Below are 19606 nucleotides of genomic sequence, written 5' to 3'. Positions count from 1 at the left end.
ACTTACCCATCCTTAAACCTGTTAATACATGATGGGACAATATTATTGATTCAATAATATCACCCTTTTTAGATTAAACATTTACAACAATAGGAACAAGGCCTAAATACAGATCTGATTTGGGGGGTGGGGGCTTGGAGCTGTAGCACTAATGGTCCTGATGAGGCACACTTGTTTGGCTTCTCCACTATTAGAGGCTCGGATAAATCACTTACCCATCCTTAAACTTGTTAATACGTGATGGGACAATATTATTCATTCAATAATATCACCCTTTTTAGATTAAACATTTACAATAGGAACGAGGCCTAAATACAGATCTGATTTGGGGGGGTGGGGGCTTGGAGCTGTAGCATTAAGGGTCCTGATGTGGCACACTTGTTTGGCTTCTCCACTATCATAGAGACATAACTTATCGCTGCAAATGAATTGGATTGGATTAGATGTAAAATTAAGCTAAGAAGTATCTGAATATTAACCACCCAATAGCATAACAATGGATATACACTAAACTCAACTCCCATACAGAATGTATATAAATGCTTTACCACATTATTCACAATGTCTTCTGGATTCCAAACTTCCTTTTGTGTTTTAATTTGGTATAGACTTGAGCTCTATCACTATCAATAATCAAGTACGTTATACTTCTCATCATCGACAGTCACCAGCAGACCCATTCAAGTAGGATATTCTAATGCAACATTGAAACTAGGGATGATCATTTTCAGTCCTTGATTCAATGTCACACATATTAGTAGATGTAAAACACACATTTTATATGAAGTATAGCATACATTTTGGATGGAATTAATAAGAAATGATAAACAGTCTTAAATTAATGATGGATATGACGCTGAACAAAATGAAAACAGGATTCGTGTAACCAATCCATATGGTTTTAGTTGAATATGATGATTAACAACCCATACCTCAAGACCTTACAATAACAAGCCACAGTTCTGTTTCTCAAAGTGTGCCTTCATAGGCTATATGGTTAAACCCACATGTATGCAAATGCCTCCAACTCCAACTATTTTCCGGTTGCATATAGGGCAGCAAATCAGGATGCCAACATGAAGATTTTTAACTACATTGGGCCTGGGTTAGGGTTTGGGTCCATTGAATATTTAATAAATTCTAGCAAAAGAAAACTCCCATTCGTTCTCCCTCTTGTTAGCCGGGCCACCACCATTGCCAAACCAACTTGACTTGTTTTCCTGCCAAAGTGCCAAGACCCAGAATTATTGAACCCAAAGACGTCCTATTTGCTGCTGATGAACTTGCACCTGATAATGAGCCCAGAATAGGATCCCTATCCACACCTGATCAAAGTAACAGTCTAAATGATGAGAAATAGGCTGTAATGGAATGTGCAACACCACCTAGAATTAGGACTCACCCTGAGGTTATTACCCAACGTTGGCCCCAGTTATGAGTGGTCTTCAGGGAGATAGACTGGGTACCGTCCTAACCTTTGGCATTTTTTCGCATAAATTAGCCATCCTCAGACTCAAACCTATGTTCCCAGGCTTGCCAAGCTGACTGACCACTGAAATTTGAAATCGAACATACTCTTCCAAATTAACCAGTTGCAATTAGTTTTCTTAGCTAAGTCAGAATCCTCTTTCTTTATTACCTTGTAAACTTTTGTGGACCTGTTTGTTTCATTCCCTTTGATAGGTGGGTGAATTGTTTTTGCTTCATTTTGGGTAGGGGCTGCAGGGTGTTTGCAGGAAAGGACCTTTTGTTTTTTCAAAGCCTGATAAGGCAATTTCATTAAGAAAAGCAACCAGAAGCAATACAACCGACAAGAAAGGAGAGGAACACACAGACCAGGCCCTGTGGACATTTAAACAATACTTAGCTAAGAAGCCAGCAGCCTTATAGGCACTACCTGGTACAAAATTCACTGAGCTTTGAGGGATCATTTCTAACAAGACTCTGCAATTAGTGATCAAACGACATGAGAGCCATGGATTTGAAGCACTTTGAGGGATCATTTCTAATAGTCTGTATGACCTTATTATCCCCCTCAACATACTCAGAAGAAAGATCAAGCTCCAAACTAAACTGAAGAGCAACAGCTTCTGTTTCTAGAGCTGACATCGGGGGAAAACGAAGAGCTCTGCCAATATTTATCATGAACAACCAAACCTATTGCACACACTTGGTTCCTTGTTGCATCATCAAAATTCAAAATTGAGCTTAACAAATCCATCCAGAGCTCAACTCTTGGAAAAATAAAAAAAAAAAAAATTGTGCAGTACACATGGGTTTGATTTTCATTAAATTCTTGCATCATGTAAACATGTAAACAGAAAACATGTAAATTCATAGTCAATCATAGAGACCACTGGACCATGATAAAACACTAATTCTTTACAAACGGTTCTGGTGCAAGTCTCTGAATACAAGCTGCTTCAGATTGGAAAATATTTACACTTAACCAAATTAAGGCGCTCCTTAACCATAACAGGTATTTTATTACCTCCCTTCCTGTGCTGAAACAGATTGCATTCACGAATTAAAGGCTTCATATGCATAAATGAATTGTTCCAATTACCAGTGTGTACAATCACCAATTGATTGCCAACAGTTTCCAGTGCTTTTGCAAATGCATGAGCAAAACATTTAGTTGTCCTTGTGCGTCCTTTTTTCACACCCCAAAGTTGTACAAGGAACCGATGAGGCAAAACTGAAAGAAGACCACAGCAATTTCTTAACAGATCCTGGACTTTGCTAAAATGCTCTTTCGAGTTAAGGCAGATGAGACCAGCTACCGTTACTAGCCTCAGCACCAAGGACTGATGGAACTGGAAAGACTTCAACTCTGATTTCTTATACCAATTTAATCTTGGATGCCGATGATCAGAACGAGGGGACATAAGTCCATCAACAACCGCCAAGATAAAGTCAAAGAAACAATTAAAGGATTGAGCATCAAACCATTGAGGCAATGCTGATAGAGCACACCAATAAGCTTCAGATTCTTGAGAGAAAACAGAATCAATCAAAGTGACTTTGGATGTAAGGAACCACTCCCTTCCAATTTTACAGGACGAACCTAAGAAAAGAAGACATTCAATTAGAAGCAGCTGGCACTGAGGATCTGCATGCTTCACTGCATCCAAGAATGTACTTGCCAACGAAGAAGGTTCTTCATATCCCTTCCTCATGTAATCAACAAGCTGCTCAAAAAATTTTCGCCAGGGGGAATTTGATCCTGAGTTATGACGTACTTCCCATGTCAGCTCTTCTATCAATTGTTTTGATGTAAGTACCAAAAGTAATGCCCATCCGGTCTTTGTAGGTCTGGACCCATCTCTGAAGTATTTGAGATTTTCATGAAGAATGGTCCCCAAAGCCCTCACAGCAGCATCTTTATCCTGAAGATTGGCTCCACTTTGATCAGATATCATATAATTTTCAAAGTATAGAGGGGAAAAGGCTGAAAGTAGGTCTTGTTCTGACAAACCCAAGCTTCCACCAACCCCTACATTAAATCCCACAAGAAAGATTGAAATCCCATAGAGCTGGAGGGCAAGAACAGCTCTCTGAATAAAAGACAACTTTGGCCTAGAATACATAAGTAGCCATTTCAGTTTTTCAAATACTCTAACAGCCATAGAACATATTTCAGATTTCAAAACCCGTTCAGCAAGGGATTTGAAAACCAGTCCACTCATATAAACCTTGTTTCCTAACTGAGAGAAATTTTCCTCATCTTTCCCTTTTAACCAGGATGCTTCACCATTAACAGCAATAAACATATCTAGACCATCTAGCTTTATCACACCGAAGTGTTCCATACACAAGTTACCATAGCTTTCATACTGGCTCTTATTGATGGAACCAAGTGATTTGACGAAAGAAATCATGCTTAACATTCTTCCCTTCCAAAAGTTCCAAAAAAACATTAAAACCTGAATAGAAACACGACACTGGAAAATTGAACTTTCTAGAACCCCAATCTGTTTTCTAAAGACACCTTTTGAGTCAGCTTCAAACTTCTCTTCCTTGAGCAATGCCTCAAGAATGCTACGAGCAGCAAAAATTTCAGAGCTAACATTTTTGAACTTCTGAGCCCTTCTGAAATGTAAAATACTATTTGAAAAACTAGAGCTCTGGTCAAAAAGAAATTCGGCTTCAAAACAAACATACTCATAAAAGGTGCTTGAAACCATTTGAGAAAGAGATTTTGCTTTCTCTAGATGTTTATCAAGTCCAACAAAATGCTTCAATGGCCAGCCCAAGCTGTCACTTGACCAAAGCATCTGTGTCACAACATAAAAAAGAACCAGTTTCGTTGATTTTCCATAATGTTTTGCTCTTCCCAACAAATCAGCTTCACCTAATATTTCTCCTCTCATTCTTTCTATGGTGGAGGCATCTATATAGTTTTCTGTTTCAATCAGCAAGGGATACCCATCTTCTGGAAACTTCCCAACAAACTCCACCACTGATTCAACAATTGTGAACTTACGACAATCTGCAATACAGCACTGTAAGTAGTCAACCTTAACATCTATTGACACCATTCCCGGCCACCCTTTTAGGATTTCCCATCCCAATTCAACAAGTCGACCTTTTCGGCAGGAGGTCATGCATTTTGAAAGACACTGTCCTTGAGCATAACACAAAGCTGCATCTGACCAACAACTAGTTAACATAAAACAATCTCCAGCATCTTCATACATGGGTTCTTGGCACTTCTCCAGATAAATCCTTGCTGTCCAAAATACAAATGATAAAGTAATATCAAACAATTCAAATACTTGTTAAACTCCTAAGAAACATGTATACAAAATTCATAATATGATAACAGAAATAATACTCAAATTCCCAAGACAAAATAAATTCTTGAATGTGAAGCTGTTATCCTTGTTGAGAGATTGATTTTATATTTTCTAGCTGTTTATTTATGACATCTCTCTCTCTCTCTCACACACACACACACATTTCTCTTACACACCGAACCCAGCTTTTCTACTATTTGACCCAATTAAGGTGCATCTACAATGCGGCAGAGAAGATTAATGAAATGGACAATTTTGACCTAATTTCATATCATGTATAAGGGCCAACCCTGACCATTAGAAATAAAACTCTACTGAATGTCAAAAAAATAAATAAATAGAACTCTACTGACACACCGAACCCAGCTTCAATAATATTTGATCTGACCCAGTGGTATTATATCGATGATTATTACCATTTAATATATGTTAAATATGACTCCACTAGCTCTCTTGATTCCCTACTAAGTAGAGGAGAGGAAAAAATAATAATTGGAATATAGATTAATTAATCTAAAAATCATTATTTCATTAAATAATGGAAAATTATTAAAAAACATAAAATTATTAAAAATTAATTAAATGAATGGGTTTACAAATTTGAAAATGATTAGTTAAATGCTTAGATGATTAAAAAATAACAAAATGTTTAAATAATAAGCAACATTAAATATTAATAAAGTAAAAGATAATTAAATAAACATTGTTAAAATAAAAAATGCTAATGATAAATAACAATAAAATGGATTTGAAGGGCAAAAGTTAATTCAACAATATAAAATAATTAACATTAACTAAAGCCAATTAGCTTTGTAACATTTGAAGTTTAATCGACATAACTCTTTTTTGGCTAGAGAAGCTTAATTCACTTACAAATCTAATGTAGTCTGCTATAAGCCAATTACAAAACAAACCTGATTTAATTTCTTTACAATTAGAAAAGGAATTCAAATCAGATATGCTAGATAAATAGCGGGTCTCATAAAATAATGTGAGTCCCATTCTTAATTCAAATAAAATAAAGATTTATTAACTATAAAGACCTTTAATGGTATGAGTTTTCTTGACAGTGTAGCCGGCCAGAAATAAGTGGAAGAGGAGAGAAGAGGAGAGAAGAGAAGAGAGGAGAGAAGAGAGAAGGTTTGCAATGTAACAGTACTAGCGGCGCTAGTGTTTATTTTACTATATATAGGGTGACAGAAATAGCAAGGAAAAAGACCGTTGTGCCCCTGAGTACAATACCAAACATAACAGAAATAAAAAAAAAACTTTAATTAGCCAAACAGGCCCTAACATCTGCAACTAAGTTATTTTAACATTATTCCAACACTCCTCCTCAAGTTGGAGCATAGATGTCAACCATGCCCAACTTGTCACACAAATCTTTGTGCCGCACATGATGAAGACCTTTGGTGAAGATATCTGCAAGTTGCTCTTCCGAGCTGACATATGGTGTGCACACTTCTCCACTTTCAGGTTTCTCTTTGACAAAATGCTTGTCCACTTCAATGTGTTTCGTCCTATCATGCAGAACTAGATTAGCAGCAATATTGATGGCAACTTTATTGTCACAGTAGAGTGACGTAGGATTGCTTAATGCAAAACCCAGTTCACCTAACAGATTTTTTATCCACATGATTTCTACAACCCCATGATCCATCGCTCTATACTCTGCTTCAGCACTGGATCTAGCCACCACACTTTGTTTTTTGCTTCTCCATGTGACAAGGTTTCCTCCTACAAAGGCACAATAACCACTGGTAGACTTTCGATCATTGACTGCTCCTGCCCAATCTGCATCAGTATATACTTCCACTTTTAAGTGACTATGTTTCTGGAACAACAAACCAGCTCCAGGAAACTTCTTGAGATATCTCAAAATCTTCTCTACAGCTTCAAAGTGAGTTGTCCTAGGGCTGTGCATGAATTGACTAAGGACATCCACTGCATAGGCAATATCAGGCTTGGCCATAGACAAATACAAAAGTCTCTCCACGAGTCTCTAGAACATCTTTACATCTTTCAAAAACATTCCCTGACTGTCTCCCAGATGGTGATTAGGTTCAATAGGTGAATCAGATAGTTTTACCCCCCAACTTGCTTGTATCTTCTAGTAGATCTAGTACATACTTCCGTTGGGAAATAAAGATGCCTTTGTGAGAGCGGGCAACTTCAATTCCAAGAAAGTATCGTAAGGGGCCTAGATCCTTCACCTCAAATTTAGTGGCTAAGAATTTTTTTAGTCTCTGGATTTCAGCCTCCCAATCTCCTGTGATCACTATGTCATCCACATACACAAATAGAGCTGCAATTTTACCTTCACCTCTTTTTACAAATAGGGTATGATCTAACTAGCATTGTTTGAATCCCATCTGTTGGACTACTAAATGGAACTTACTAAACCAAGCCCGAGGTGATTGTTTCAACCCATATAGGGACTTTTTTAACCAGCACACCTTTTGTTCACTGCCATTGACACAGAACCCTAGGGGTTGGGTCATGTACACCTCCTCTTCCAAGTCACCATTCAAGAAGGCATTCTTGATGTCCAATTGCTGAAGATCCCAGTCAAGATTTGCTGCCAAGGAAGGAGAATCCGGATGGAGTTCATCTTCGCTACTAGAGCAGAAGTCTCTGCATAGTCCACTCCATATACCTGTGTGAAGCCTCTTGCTACTAGTCTAGCCTTGTACCTTTCAACAGTTTCATCAGCTTTGTGTTTCATTGTGAACACCCACTTGCACCCCATTGGTTCCTCCCCCTCAGGAAGATCTACCAACTCCCACGTACCATTTTTGTGTAAGGCATCAGTTTCTTCCTGCATTGCATCTGTCCATTCGGGTTTTGACAAAGCTTCTGCCACGATCTTAGGGATGGGGACACTATCCACAGAAGAGAGAAAGGCACAGTACGAAGGTGAAACATGCTCATAGGACACAAAGTTAGAGATAGGATGATTAGTGGTACAAGATCTAACACCTTTTCTCTTAGCAATAGGAATATTAAGATCATTGGGGACATGTGAATCAACTTTTAAAGCAGCAATGGGAGCAAGTGTACACCTCCTCTAGGGTATGATCTGACTGGCATTGTTTGAATCCCATCTGTTGGACTACTAAATGGAACTTACTAAACCAAGCCCGAGGTGATTATTTCAACCCATATAGGGACCTTTTTAACCAGCACACCTTTTGTTCACTGCCTTTGGCACAGAACCCTAGGGGTTGGGTCATGTACACCTCCTCTTCCAAGTCACCATTCAAGAAGGCATTCTTGATGTCCAATTGGTGAAGATCCCAGTCAAGATTTGCTGCCAAGGAAGGAGAATCCGGATGGAGTTCATCTTCGCTACTAGAGCAGAAGTCTCTGCATAGTCCACTCCATATACCTGTGTGAAGCCTCTTGCTACTAGTCTAGCCTTGTACCTTTCAACAGTTTCATCAGCTTTGTGTTTCATTGTGAACACCCACTTGCACCCCATTGGTTCCTCTCCCTCAGGAAGATCTACCAACTCCCACGTACCATTTTTGTGTAAGGCATCAGTTTCTTCCTGCATTGCATCTGTCCATTCGGGTTTTGACAAAGCTTCTGCCACGGTCTTAGGGATGGGGACACTATCCACAGAAGAGAGAAAGGCACAGTACGAAGGTGAAACATGCTCATAGGACACAAAGTTAGAGATAGGATGATTAGTGGTACAAGATCTAACACCTTTTCTCTTAGCAATAGGAATATTAAGATCATTGGGGACATGTGAATCAACTTTTAAAGCAGCAATGGGAGCAAGTGTACCTGGCCGATGAGACGGATCTGCCTCGGGTGAATCCGATGATGTTGGTTACATAGTGTCCGGCTCCACGGCTCTTGAACTCTGCTGACTCTTATAGCGACGATGAAAAACCCAGAACGGAGGAGGATTGGGTAAAAGAGATAGTTGAATCTGAGTCGTCGCCTATTTCTCCTCAACCCTACTCTCCCCCTAAGGAGAAACCAAGAAGAACAGTTGACTCTCAAAGAATGAGACATCAATGGAAACATAGTATTTGCGGGCAATGGGATCATAGCAACGATACCCCTTATGAGATGAAAGGTAACCAAGAAAAACACATGAAATAGCTAGAGGGTCAAGTTTACCACGAGTAGGTGACAGGTTGTGGACAAAACAATGACACCCAAAAACACGCATCGGAATGGTAGACAGCGGGGCTGTAGGGAACAAGAGCTAATGTGGGGCCTTATACTCTAGTAGTCGAGAGGGCATGCGATTGATGATATATGTCACACACAATACTGCATCCATCCAGAACTGTTTTGGCACATTCATATGAATCAGCAAGCCACGAGCAACTTCGAGAAGGTGACAATTTTTTCGTTCAGCCACACCATTTTGTTGGGGTGTCCTGGCACAAGAGCTTCGCTGAAGTGACCCACTCGAAGCAAAGAACTTCGTGAGATCACAATGGAAATATTCCTTTGCATTGTCCAACTGGAAAATATGAATTTCCGTTTGGAACTTAGTGAACACCATGCGTTGAAAATCTTTCACAATTTGTGACACTTCATCTCGAGATCGCATAGGGTAAACCCAAGTGTATCGAGAATAATCATCAATCAAAATAACAAAATACTTATAGCCAGCCGCAGTAGGTAGAGTAACAGGGTCCCAAACATTAGAATAAATAATATGAAATGGAAATTCAGATCTTTTATTTCTTAAAGGTAAAGAGCTTCTACAATGCTTACTCAACTGACAAGTTTGACACTGTAACTGACTCACTGACAAGGACTCAAACAACTTTGGGAACATAACTCTTAACAACTCAAAAGAAAGATGACATAAACGACTATGCCATAAATAGGCCTGACTCTCACTCGATGAACTTGTGGACTCAGTCGCCACTAGACCAGCATTATTCTCCAACACGTAGAGACCATCCACCATGCTTCCTCTACCAATCGTCTTCCCCAAGGTCAAATCCTGAAACACACATGAAGACGGAAAAAATGTGACTGAGCAGTTCAAAGAGTGAGTAATACTACTAATGGACAGCAAATTAATAAGTAATTTCGGAACATGCAGGACATTAGGAAGAGTAAGGCCAAGTGGGAGAGATATGGTGCCTCGGCCAGCTATGGTAGAAAAAGAACCATCAGCCAGTCCTTACCTTATCTCTCCCAGAGAGAAGGTTATATGTCTGTAACAAATTTGACTTATCGGTCATGTGATTTGAGGCTCCGGAGTCAATAATCCAAGGTGAATCAGTAGTATGAGATGACACATGGAAGGCTGTGGCATTACCTGATGTAGACGCAAATGAGGTAGGAGTAGGCCCAGAATCCACCTGGCGGAGAGTCCTACAATACAATTCCAAATGTTCACAGAAGGAGTTGATAATATCTTCCTTAGGGTCAGAACGGGGATGTCTCTCCTGAGTTACGGAAGGACTAGTCTCTGTCGATGCCATATTAGCTGAGTTATACTTTTTTTTTATTCTGCTGGCCTGGTTTCTTGCCCTGATTCGGTGCTGACTTCTTACCCAAATCTGTGCCCATTTAGGTTTTCCATGGATATCCTAGCATGTATCTTTAGTGTGTCGTGTCTTCTGGCAGTGAGTGCACCAAAGCTTGCTTTTATCTTCTGATTTTTTCTGACTGTCACCCCTTTTAAAGCCACCTCCGACATTTCTATCTGAATTTCCCAAGACCGCTAGGGCAACTAACTCCCCTTCTACATCATTCATCACACTTCTTCAGCTTTCTTCTAACTGCACCAAGACATACACCTCCTGGACTGATGGCAAGTCTTTACTACCCAAGATCTGTACCCTGATGGACTCATATGACGAATTCAGCCCTAGGAGGAAGGCAAACACACGTTGCTGTGATACAAGTGACTTATAGGCCTTTGCATCTTCATCACACTTCCAATTCACATTCTGATAGTGATCAAGTTCTTTCCATATTGATGCCAAATCAGAAAAGTACATCGAGAGACTCCTCTCCCCCTGCTTGCAAATAGAAGATTCAGCTTGTAGTTGATATATCTTGGCATAGTGTCTCTGTTCTGAATAAGTGGACTTCGCTTGTTCCCATATCTCACAAGCAGTTTCAGCCCACATAAAAGTCTTCCTTACTTGTGGCAACATTGAAACCAAGAGCTAAGACATCACCATACTGTTCTCTTGGTTCCACCTATCATGCTCAGCACTTCCATACTTCAGTTCTTTTACTCTCCCATTGACGTATCCTATTCGCCCCCTAGCAGTGATGTAGAGTTTTATCCCCGTAGACCACTTAAGGTAATTCAAACCATCAAAGGGAATGACAGCCATGGGAAAGCTCATATCCATTCCCCCACTCACTCCATTATGGCTCCCTGAGATCTCTAAAGTAGCAGAATTCTCAATCGACATGGTCAAGCAGTTAATCAGTCCCACACACCGGAATTAGGACCCCTCCTTACTCCACAAAACAATGCTCCACTCAGTTCACACCCACACACTCGGGTCTACCAGCCAGATTGAGCACAAACAGTACCAAATTCCGGATAAAGAACTGAGGTAATATTCGGCAGATTTCAGACCTGTATGGTTTTATCAATCCCCACCTACAAGAATTCCAAAATGTTTAACAGCCACTAGTCAGCAGGAGAGATCCTTCTTACTAATAGTCAACTCAAACCATTGAGAAGACAGGTCAACATTGATCTACAGTTGTCTTAACACATGAACAGGATCACACGATCCAAGAAAACTAGGGTTACACAGGTTCGACAGCATTCAGCCGCCCCAGATTCATAGGGTTTTCACTCAGCACATGACCAAGGAGAGTAAAGAAGAGAAAAAATAGGGAGAACTGTACCAGTCGTACCTATTCTGTAGTCCAGAATCAGATTTCTTTTCTGCTAGTTTGTTCGATTTGTTCTTTGGGTTGATCAATCTTCCCTTGACAGTAGGGTTGATCGATCTACTCTCTTTTAATCAACATTCCCGCTCTGATACCATCTTGACAGTGTAGCTGGCCAGAGATAAGTGGAAGAGGAGAGAAGAGAAGAGAGGAGAGAAGAGAGAAGGTTTGCAATGTAACAGTACCAGCGGTGCCAGTGTTTATTTTACTATATATAGGGCGACATAAATAACAAGGCAAAAGACCCTTGTGCCCCTGAGTACAATAATAGACATAACAGAAATAAAAAAACGAAATTAAAAAAACTTTAATTAGCCAAACAGGCCCTAACATCTGCAACTAAGTTATTTTAACATTATTCCAACAAGTTTCATTCTTTTAGATGAAATACTTTATTAATTACAAACTTGATTTAACTTTTTTTGGAAGCGTAACTTAATTTATCTTTTAAAAATAAACAACTCAAAATAGATAATATTAGATAGTAAATACCAAATAAAGTGGGTTGTTGTTTACAAATAAGACCTCATTTAATCTCTTAAATCAAATTAAAGACAACATAAATTAATAGTGGGTTTCAAACAAAGTAGGTCAGAATAGATTGTCAATTACAAAGATATAAGACCAATATTAATTTTCTAATTTAATTCTTATACTAAATAGTAAATTTCAAACCAAATGATACATAGATGTAGTTGCCCCATACTTAGTATGTGGTCATTCTCTAGTTGGAAATGAAATCAGCCCCATAATCTTCTAAAATGATCACGACTGAAGCCTTGTAGCACCTTTTGAATCAGTACTCTTGATCTTTGTTGTGCCAAAAAACTGACAAAACATGAAATGGAGTGTTGATTGATTGACCTTTATTTCTAGAAATTTATATATTGCTTTTATAGATGTTTATTTTATTTTATTGCTGTTTACTGCAGTGTTTCTTATCTCTTTTTACGGATTGGAAGGCCAGGGATATAATGGTCATTGTCTATTGCACTATACTTGATAAAATAGATTTAAAGAGGTGACAGCTTGAACTTTTTGTTGCATCTCTATTCTTTTCTCATCTGAACTCTCTTTCTCTATTCTTCTTCACTTTCATACTTGATTTATTGCTGTTTTAAAAATATAAACTATGTACATGTTTTACCTGCGTTCTCTAAAATTGAAAATCAAAATTGGAAATAATATCAGCTCCATTGTTTTCTAAAATGTCCAAGAGTTATGTGACGCATGTCTTCAAACTCCTTTAGAATCAAGATCCATCAGTAATCTTGATCATCGCCATGCAAAAAAGTAAGAAATTTTGGAAGAGATTTGGGTAGAAGAACGGCCAAAACTAGTGAGTGAGAAGGGAGCAAGAGGAAGTAGCTCAAAATAAAATGTTCTGATTCTTAAAAGATCTAAAGGTTCAAAGTCAGGGTAGCTGATACATGTGTCTGAGGTTTTCTCTTGGTTGAAAGATGGGCTTTATGGACAACGAGGAGGAAGGTTCGCAGGGGCAAAAGAGCAATGATGATTAAATCCTTGATCAAACAAGATGCGTAGACAGTAGAAAAGAAGTTAGAATTGGAAGAAGTGGTACAAATCAGCAAAATCATGGGACTTTTCTTTTTGTGTGGCAAAGATATTGGCAGAAAAGATTTTATGGAGTTGGAGAATGTTGGGGTAGGTAAGTCTAGTTAAGCACAGTGGTAGTATCAGTTTGAAGGGTAAAGTTTGTCGACTAAAGTTGTAGGAGAAGAGGGGGTTGGGTTGGTTGTTTCAATGGTCCTGCTGGATGCATGGTTGAGCTAGGGTCCTCATGTTTGATGAGATGGAAGATGTAAGGGCTGCTTTTGGGGGTTCTTAATTTTAGATGTGATGGATGCTGGACTGTTTTGGTGGTTGGATCTTATACTGGTTTTTATATGTTTATCTTTTATTTGGTGATTTCTCAGCAACCTAACAACATGCAACTTCAATGCCCCACAAGTACTTGAAGTCTCTACTGAAGCTGGATGGAGTTGAGAGGCCAGGGAAAAAGTATAGAAAAAAAATCAATATCACTAGACTGGAATGGGATTTTCTCAAACTGTTTTAGACGAATGTTTATGCAAGTGAAGCAAATAAGCGGCTGGAATTTGGAATCATTTTGAGAAGGTTTTGCACAAAGTGATAACTCTCAAAATTATGAGCTTTTGAGAACTAGGATTTTTAGTGGGAATTTCTAAAACTATATCTTTGGAATGAACAAGAACCTTGAATATGGGGGATGGCTGAATCAGATCGGGTTATCATCAAGGTTTGGTTCGGTGCTTTAGTGAAGCTTCTTTCTCTAGGAAATGCATGTGGATGTTGAGACTTAAATGGAATAGAAAGTAGACTTACTTGGGATCAAACTCAGTCTTAGTACATAATGAATGCTTGCTTTTCTCAAGCACAGACAGAAAAATGCTTTTCTCAGACTTGTTAGAAAAAATATATACAGTGAGAAAATAAAATAAATAAATAAATAGGTAAATATTTAATATCTAAAGACACTTCTTCATATCAACATTCATAAGAAGCAACTACTTTTAAAAATGCTAAAATTGTATCATGTTTTCTGACATCACCGTTGAATAGGTTAGCAGTTAAACGTGTTTGACTTTAATAATTAAAGTACTAAGCATACTCCATTCTCTAAAAATCGCACACAAGAATGCACAAACCATAGCATTATTAAAGGACACATTTTTCCAACTACCAAAACCAACATATCCAAGAAGAATAATAAGAAACAAAACTACAAATTATTGCTACATTATATAAAGTATAATCGACTATTAAAATGAATAACTAAAAGGAAAAGGCTGACACCTTCCATTAGGGTCATATAGTAAAAAAAGTGAAAGGTACAGAATGAGACTAACCCAAGCATCATGAGACTACCTGCTTTTTCATAATAGCCTAACTTCATAAAACATATGGCTGATGACTCAAATTTTCCAATCATCTCATAAATCTCAGAAGCCTTTGATAGTAAATTAAGAGCTGTTTGAAAATCTGTATGTAATTTACGATCTCCATCCATTTGAAAAGATGCAGCTTTGGCCCAATTTTCCAGGTAAACATCTCCAGAATGTTTAAAACACAATATTGCAGCCTGATAGTTTCCCTCATTAAAAAACTGCAAAAAAAAAATAGTGGTTTAACAAGCTAAAACTTATAATTTTGATTAAATACATATGGCTCAATCTACACAAACCATACCTTCTGACCTCTAATTTTCCACTCCTCAGGTTTACAGAGAATTTGCATACTAGAAATAAAGGATAAATCCCATTTCCTCTGTTGGACAAGATTCCTCGTTTTCCAGTAATCAAACAATGGTTTCGCGAATTCTGGCATACTTTCAAAGATCCACAGCCTATTTCTTGTGCGAGTAATTGCAACATATAATAGCTTTAATTCAGAACATAATGTAATGTGCTTATTTTCATTGAAACAGGGAAACTTAGTCAAAGAAGCATCAAGTAAGCCTTGACCATCCATGAATTCATAAATTACCCTCCATTGCTGTTTCAAAGGAGACCCCTTGAAAAAATTGTATATCAAAACGTCCTGCGGGAAAATAGAGGTAAAAGAAACATTGAAATGTACAAATTAATAAGCATAAATATGCATAAGGAGTCTTTTGCTCACCTTAAACTCCAAGCCCTTGCTCTCAAAAATGGTCAAAACAAGAGCATTGTTTCCTATTTGATCAATAACTTCCCTTTTGGTTAAGTCATCACGAACTAAAATGACCTGTTCTGCTCCAAATGTAAGTAGGCAATTGCTACCGATTCCTCCAGTCCCAAACATAGTCCCTAGGATATCTTCATTTGCTGATTCAATAATTGCAGGGGTCTCTCCATAAATGGGGCTTCTTTCCACAATCAAACGATCAATGCATAATGGAAAGAAATGGTACAACAACTCCAGAATACTCTGTCCCAAATTCAAGATTCCAGCATGTGTGCGAAAATTTTGGGTCAACTCAAAGAGATCAGACAACTTACCAGACTCACCAAGAAACTCTCTGTAAAACATGGACCTGATTTCCTGAAACCTAAAGCTGACACCCTTCATGATGGTTTGTGCTGTGTCACCACAAAAAAGATATCCATCCTGGACATTTGCACAGATATATTTTAGTAGAGAAATCTGATTCAAGGTAAAATCCTGGACCTCATCAACATAAACAAAGTCCACCATAGCACCCTTATACCCATCAACTCTGAATCGACGGTGAAGGTCAATCACCAAATCAGAGATGTCATAATCACCATTCATCTGTTTCCTTTTCTCATAATCAAGGAAAATCTTATATATCATCTCTCTTTCATCTTTGGACAAAGTAGAACTTCGCATTTCAGACAACATGATGTAATCATTTTCATCCATTTTTTCATGATGATAGGTTTTACCCAGTCCACGTCCACCCTTTATATAAGAAGTAATTTGAGTAAACACCAAAGCAGGATCCAGTTTCGTGGTAAGCTTCATGTTGAAACTGGGCCAGTATAAAGTATAAAAGCGTTCAAAATCAACCTCCTTACTTCTGATAAGCTGTTGTGATGCATGGGACAAATAAGATCGTTTATCATCAGATATCTCCTTTATATCATGAAATCTATCAAAATATGATGCCGGCATGCTACCATCTAGCATTAACAAGAATTTCCTCAAAGAAATAACCAGGGGGAAATGTCTCTCAGGAATATCAATGAAGCTTTGAGGAATATCAGAAAATAAAGATAAATCATCACCAACCTCTTGCATCTTTATCTCATTTAGGTCCCCCTGTATTTCATCACCAGTAACAAGCCTGGATTCAAACAAGAAAACTAGATGACACACTAAACTCAGAACTCTGATGAATGCTAACAAAAAAAGGAAGGATTGCATATACAAAACGCACAGACAACATACCCATTCACAAAAAATACATTATGCAAGCCTTTCAAAGTCAACTTTCTATATGATTAAAACGGGGCACTCACACACCTAATGAAAACTACAGGAACTCAAGAACAACAAAGTGAGGACGAAAAGGTGATTAATGAAATGAGAAAGTGAAAAGAAAACAGACAATAACTTGGTTCAAAGAGTCCTCCAGACAAAATATGTGCACCTAAAGCTTTTGGCACAGTTTAGTTAAATTAAATTAACTATTATTTACAGACCAGCTTTAATCAAAATATTTTCTTAAAAGCAAAGGAAATATTCTCATTGCATCAAGAAGTTAAGTATTATTCTTAACTGAAAATTTTCCCTAAATAAGGATAATAAGATACCATCAAGGCAATAGAAATAGAGAGAAACCATGAGCTGGGCAAAGCAGAGCCCAAGCCAGGTTTTTACAGGGTATTAACGGTATTGAGGCCTGCCTGGGCCCCAGCCAGGAATCCACCCATAACCATATGAATTAATAATATTGCTTTAAAAATTCAAATTCTATATAGTGTCGTGCTAGCTTGACCAAGGAGTTGCTTGGCATGGGCCTGCCCACATTATGTGAAGACTTGAAGCAGGTCCAGGTCAGGATTGGCCTAGGACAAAGAATACAACCATGACTAATTGAAACTGAACTGTTACCTTCAGATTTTGCAAAGTGCCAAATTGAAACCAAACTGAACCAACCAACCATTTTGTTTAAAAAAATGCTAAAATTTGGGATTTTGAGGTCAAAAAAGGGTGTTGTTTTTGGAAAACTAGTGGCGCAAGGCACCTTCGTAAAACTGAATGCAAAGATGTGAATGCAAAAAGGAAGTATTTTTTGGACTAAAATTACCATCTATTTCTTTGTTTGAGAAAGGGTATAAGCATCATTTTATTACAGTTTTAATGCCAACCTTTGATGGCTATTACAACGCCCATATTTGTCTATTTATTACATCTCTAATTGTAACGGTTGAAAATGTAACATCAATTGTCACTTTCCATCTCATTTAATCTCCTCTCATTTTCTCTCATTTTCTCTTACAAAATCCTATATTTAATTAATTTTTAACTAATAAATGCTACTAACTAGATCTATATCAATATTCAACCATCTGAATCAAATTGATCAAACTATGAAGTCATATAATAAATTTTTTAAAATCAAAATAAATGTAGAAGTTTACAAAAATGTGAAAAAAATAGACACATTTATGATATTGTGATTAATCAAATTAAAAAAAAAATAAGTGTAATAAACAAGAACTATTTTTATTGATAATGAAAATGAAATACAAAATTTAGAACTGGCCAAAAATGAAATTATTTTACTGTTTGACAAAGATCAATAGTTTAACTTTTGGGTCAAATGTGTTAGCATTTAATGTCATAAACAAATAATAAATAAATATAATATAAAAGTACAAAAAAGAAAAAAATACATAAATGTTGAAAAAAAACATGAAGGCACAATAATAATATTATATAACTATCACATTATAGAAATACAAAAAGATTATAGAAAAAATTTAACCCATCTATAATTTTATATTTACACTACAATTAAAAATATGAATAAAATTGTGGAACTTTTTTTTACTAAAATACTCAATTTTGAATTTAGACTCTAATTAATTGTAAGGTTTAAATTGTAAATTGAACTACTATTTTTCACCTCATTCAATTGCCTCCATTTAAATCTTACATTTCTTTTACAAATTAACTAAAAAAAGATATTCTAAAAAGATAAGACCTTACAAGAAGAAGAATCTAGCCATGCAGTAGGCCTATCAATGACACATAAAACTTCATAGTTGGATACGATTTCACATATTTAGATAAGGTGTTTATGTAATGAGATTTGGATTTTGCAATATGCATCTAATTAATAATAAAAAAATAAAAAAAAAATACACATTTATAGATATTTTTTAGATGCATTATTACTACCATGATCATCATCTAGAATTACCACGTGCAAAGCAACGCTTACTGGTATATATATATATATATCTAAAAGAACTTCAGTCTTCTTTTATATTATGTCAAATCCTACTTATAAACAATCACCCATAAATGATATTATTACGAAAAATAGAGGAATACAAACAATGGGCCATTGCTTGGTGTAACAATAAAATCTTGGGCTGGAAAGTGTGAACATAGGTTCAAGGCTAAGGGAGGACACTTCCTGGAGAAAATGCCAACGGTTGGGACCATATCCAATTTATCCAGCCCAAAATCCCAAATAGCCAGGACCAACATTGGGTAAGGTCATTTTAGAGATGTGTACAAATAGATAAAGTTTTAACAATGACTATGGTTTGACCTAGTTAATCCTTAGACATCATAGGCAATGGCATCCGAGATATCAACCAGCTAGGTAGTGAATCCATCAATAGCAAGTGTACATTTGGAAAGGGATAAGATGAAAAGAATTGCTTTGAAGCTAGATTATTCCCCACTGGAATGGCCTATTAAATGCCTTGATCTCCACTCATGAGGTAAACCTATGACTGCTTCTTTTTCCAACCTTATCTCTCTTTAAGTGGTGGACTCACATTCATCAAATACACACCAAAAACCCTCTCAATTTATTACATGTCTATTTTCAAGGTTCCTATTGTGATTGCTAAAAGGTTGTAGAAAATAACGAGGGATTTTCATCAGGAGCTTGGGGAGGACATGAGATGTCATATAGTCACATTGGGATATGGTTTAAGAATTTTTGTCCTACTTGGAATATGGCTTTGGAAATTTATGACATAATGTGATTACTTGTATTCATGGAAGGTCTACCAATGGTTGGGATGGCGTTTAGCCCCTGTTTTGGGTGTAAAAGCATATAGGAAATATTAAAAAACAAGAATGGGGCCAAGCCCCTGTTTTGGAAGAAATTTTTAGGAGAGAAAACAAAAGGTAACAATGGGGGGGATCCCCTGTTTTGGAGTGAAAAC

At 37.3% G+C, this 19606-nt stretch overlaps 1 protein-coding gene across 8 annotated transcripts in view; it reads right to left on the bottom strand.

Annotated features, from left to right (window-relative positions):
* Positions 1-224: 224 nt before the first annotated feature.
* LOC148855612 (uncharacterized) overlaps positions 225-19606 on the bottom strand; it is a 93823-nt gene continuing 74441 nt past the window's right edge. For 6 of the 8 annotated variants that reach the window (XM_088941635.1, XM_088941633.1, XM_088941632.1 and 3 more), the window contains 4 exons: positions 15369-16536; positions 14937-15287; positions 14616-14853; positions 2260-4732 (listed from right to left, as the gene is read on the bottom strand). In XM_088941635.1, coding sequence (XP_088797761.1) covers positions 2424-4732; positions 14616-14853; positions 14937-15287; positions 15369-16536 — 4066 coding nt within the window. In that variant the 3' untranslated portion in view covers positions 2260-2423. Of the gene's footprint in view, positions 419-2259; positions 4733-14615; positions 14854-14936; positions 15288-15368; positions 16537-19606 lie in introns of those variants that run through there. The other 2 variants (XM_088941634.1, XM_088941639.1) reach the window with 2 other exon arrangements.

This window comes from Nelumbo lutea, chromosome 4 (genome assembly GCF_056320005.1).
Source record: "Nelumbo lutea isolate HS-2025 chromosome 4, American lotus-T2T, whole genome shotgun sequence".
Taxonomy (NCBI): domain Eukaryota; kingdom Viridiplantae; phylum Streptophyta; class Magnoliopsida; order Proteales; family Nelumbonaceae; genus Nelumbo; species Nelumbo lutea.
This window is presented reverse-complemented; position numbering and strand designations above follow the sequence as displayed.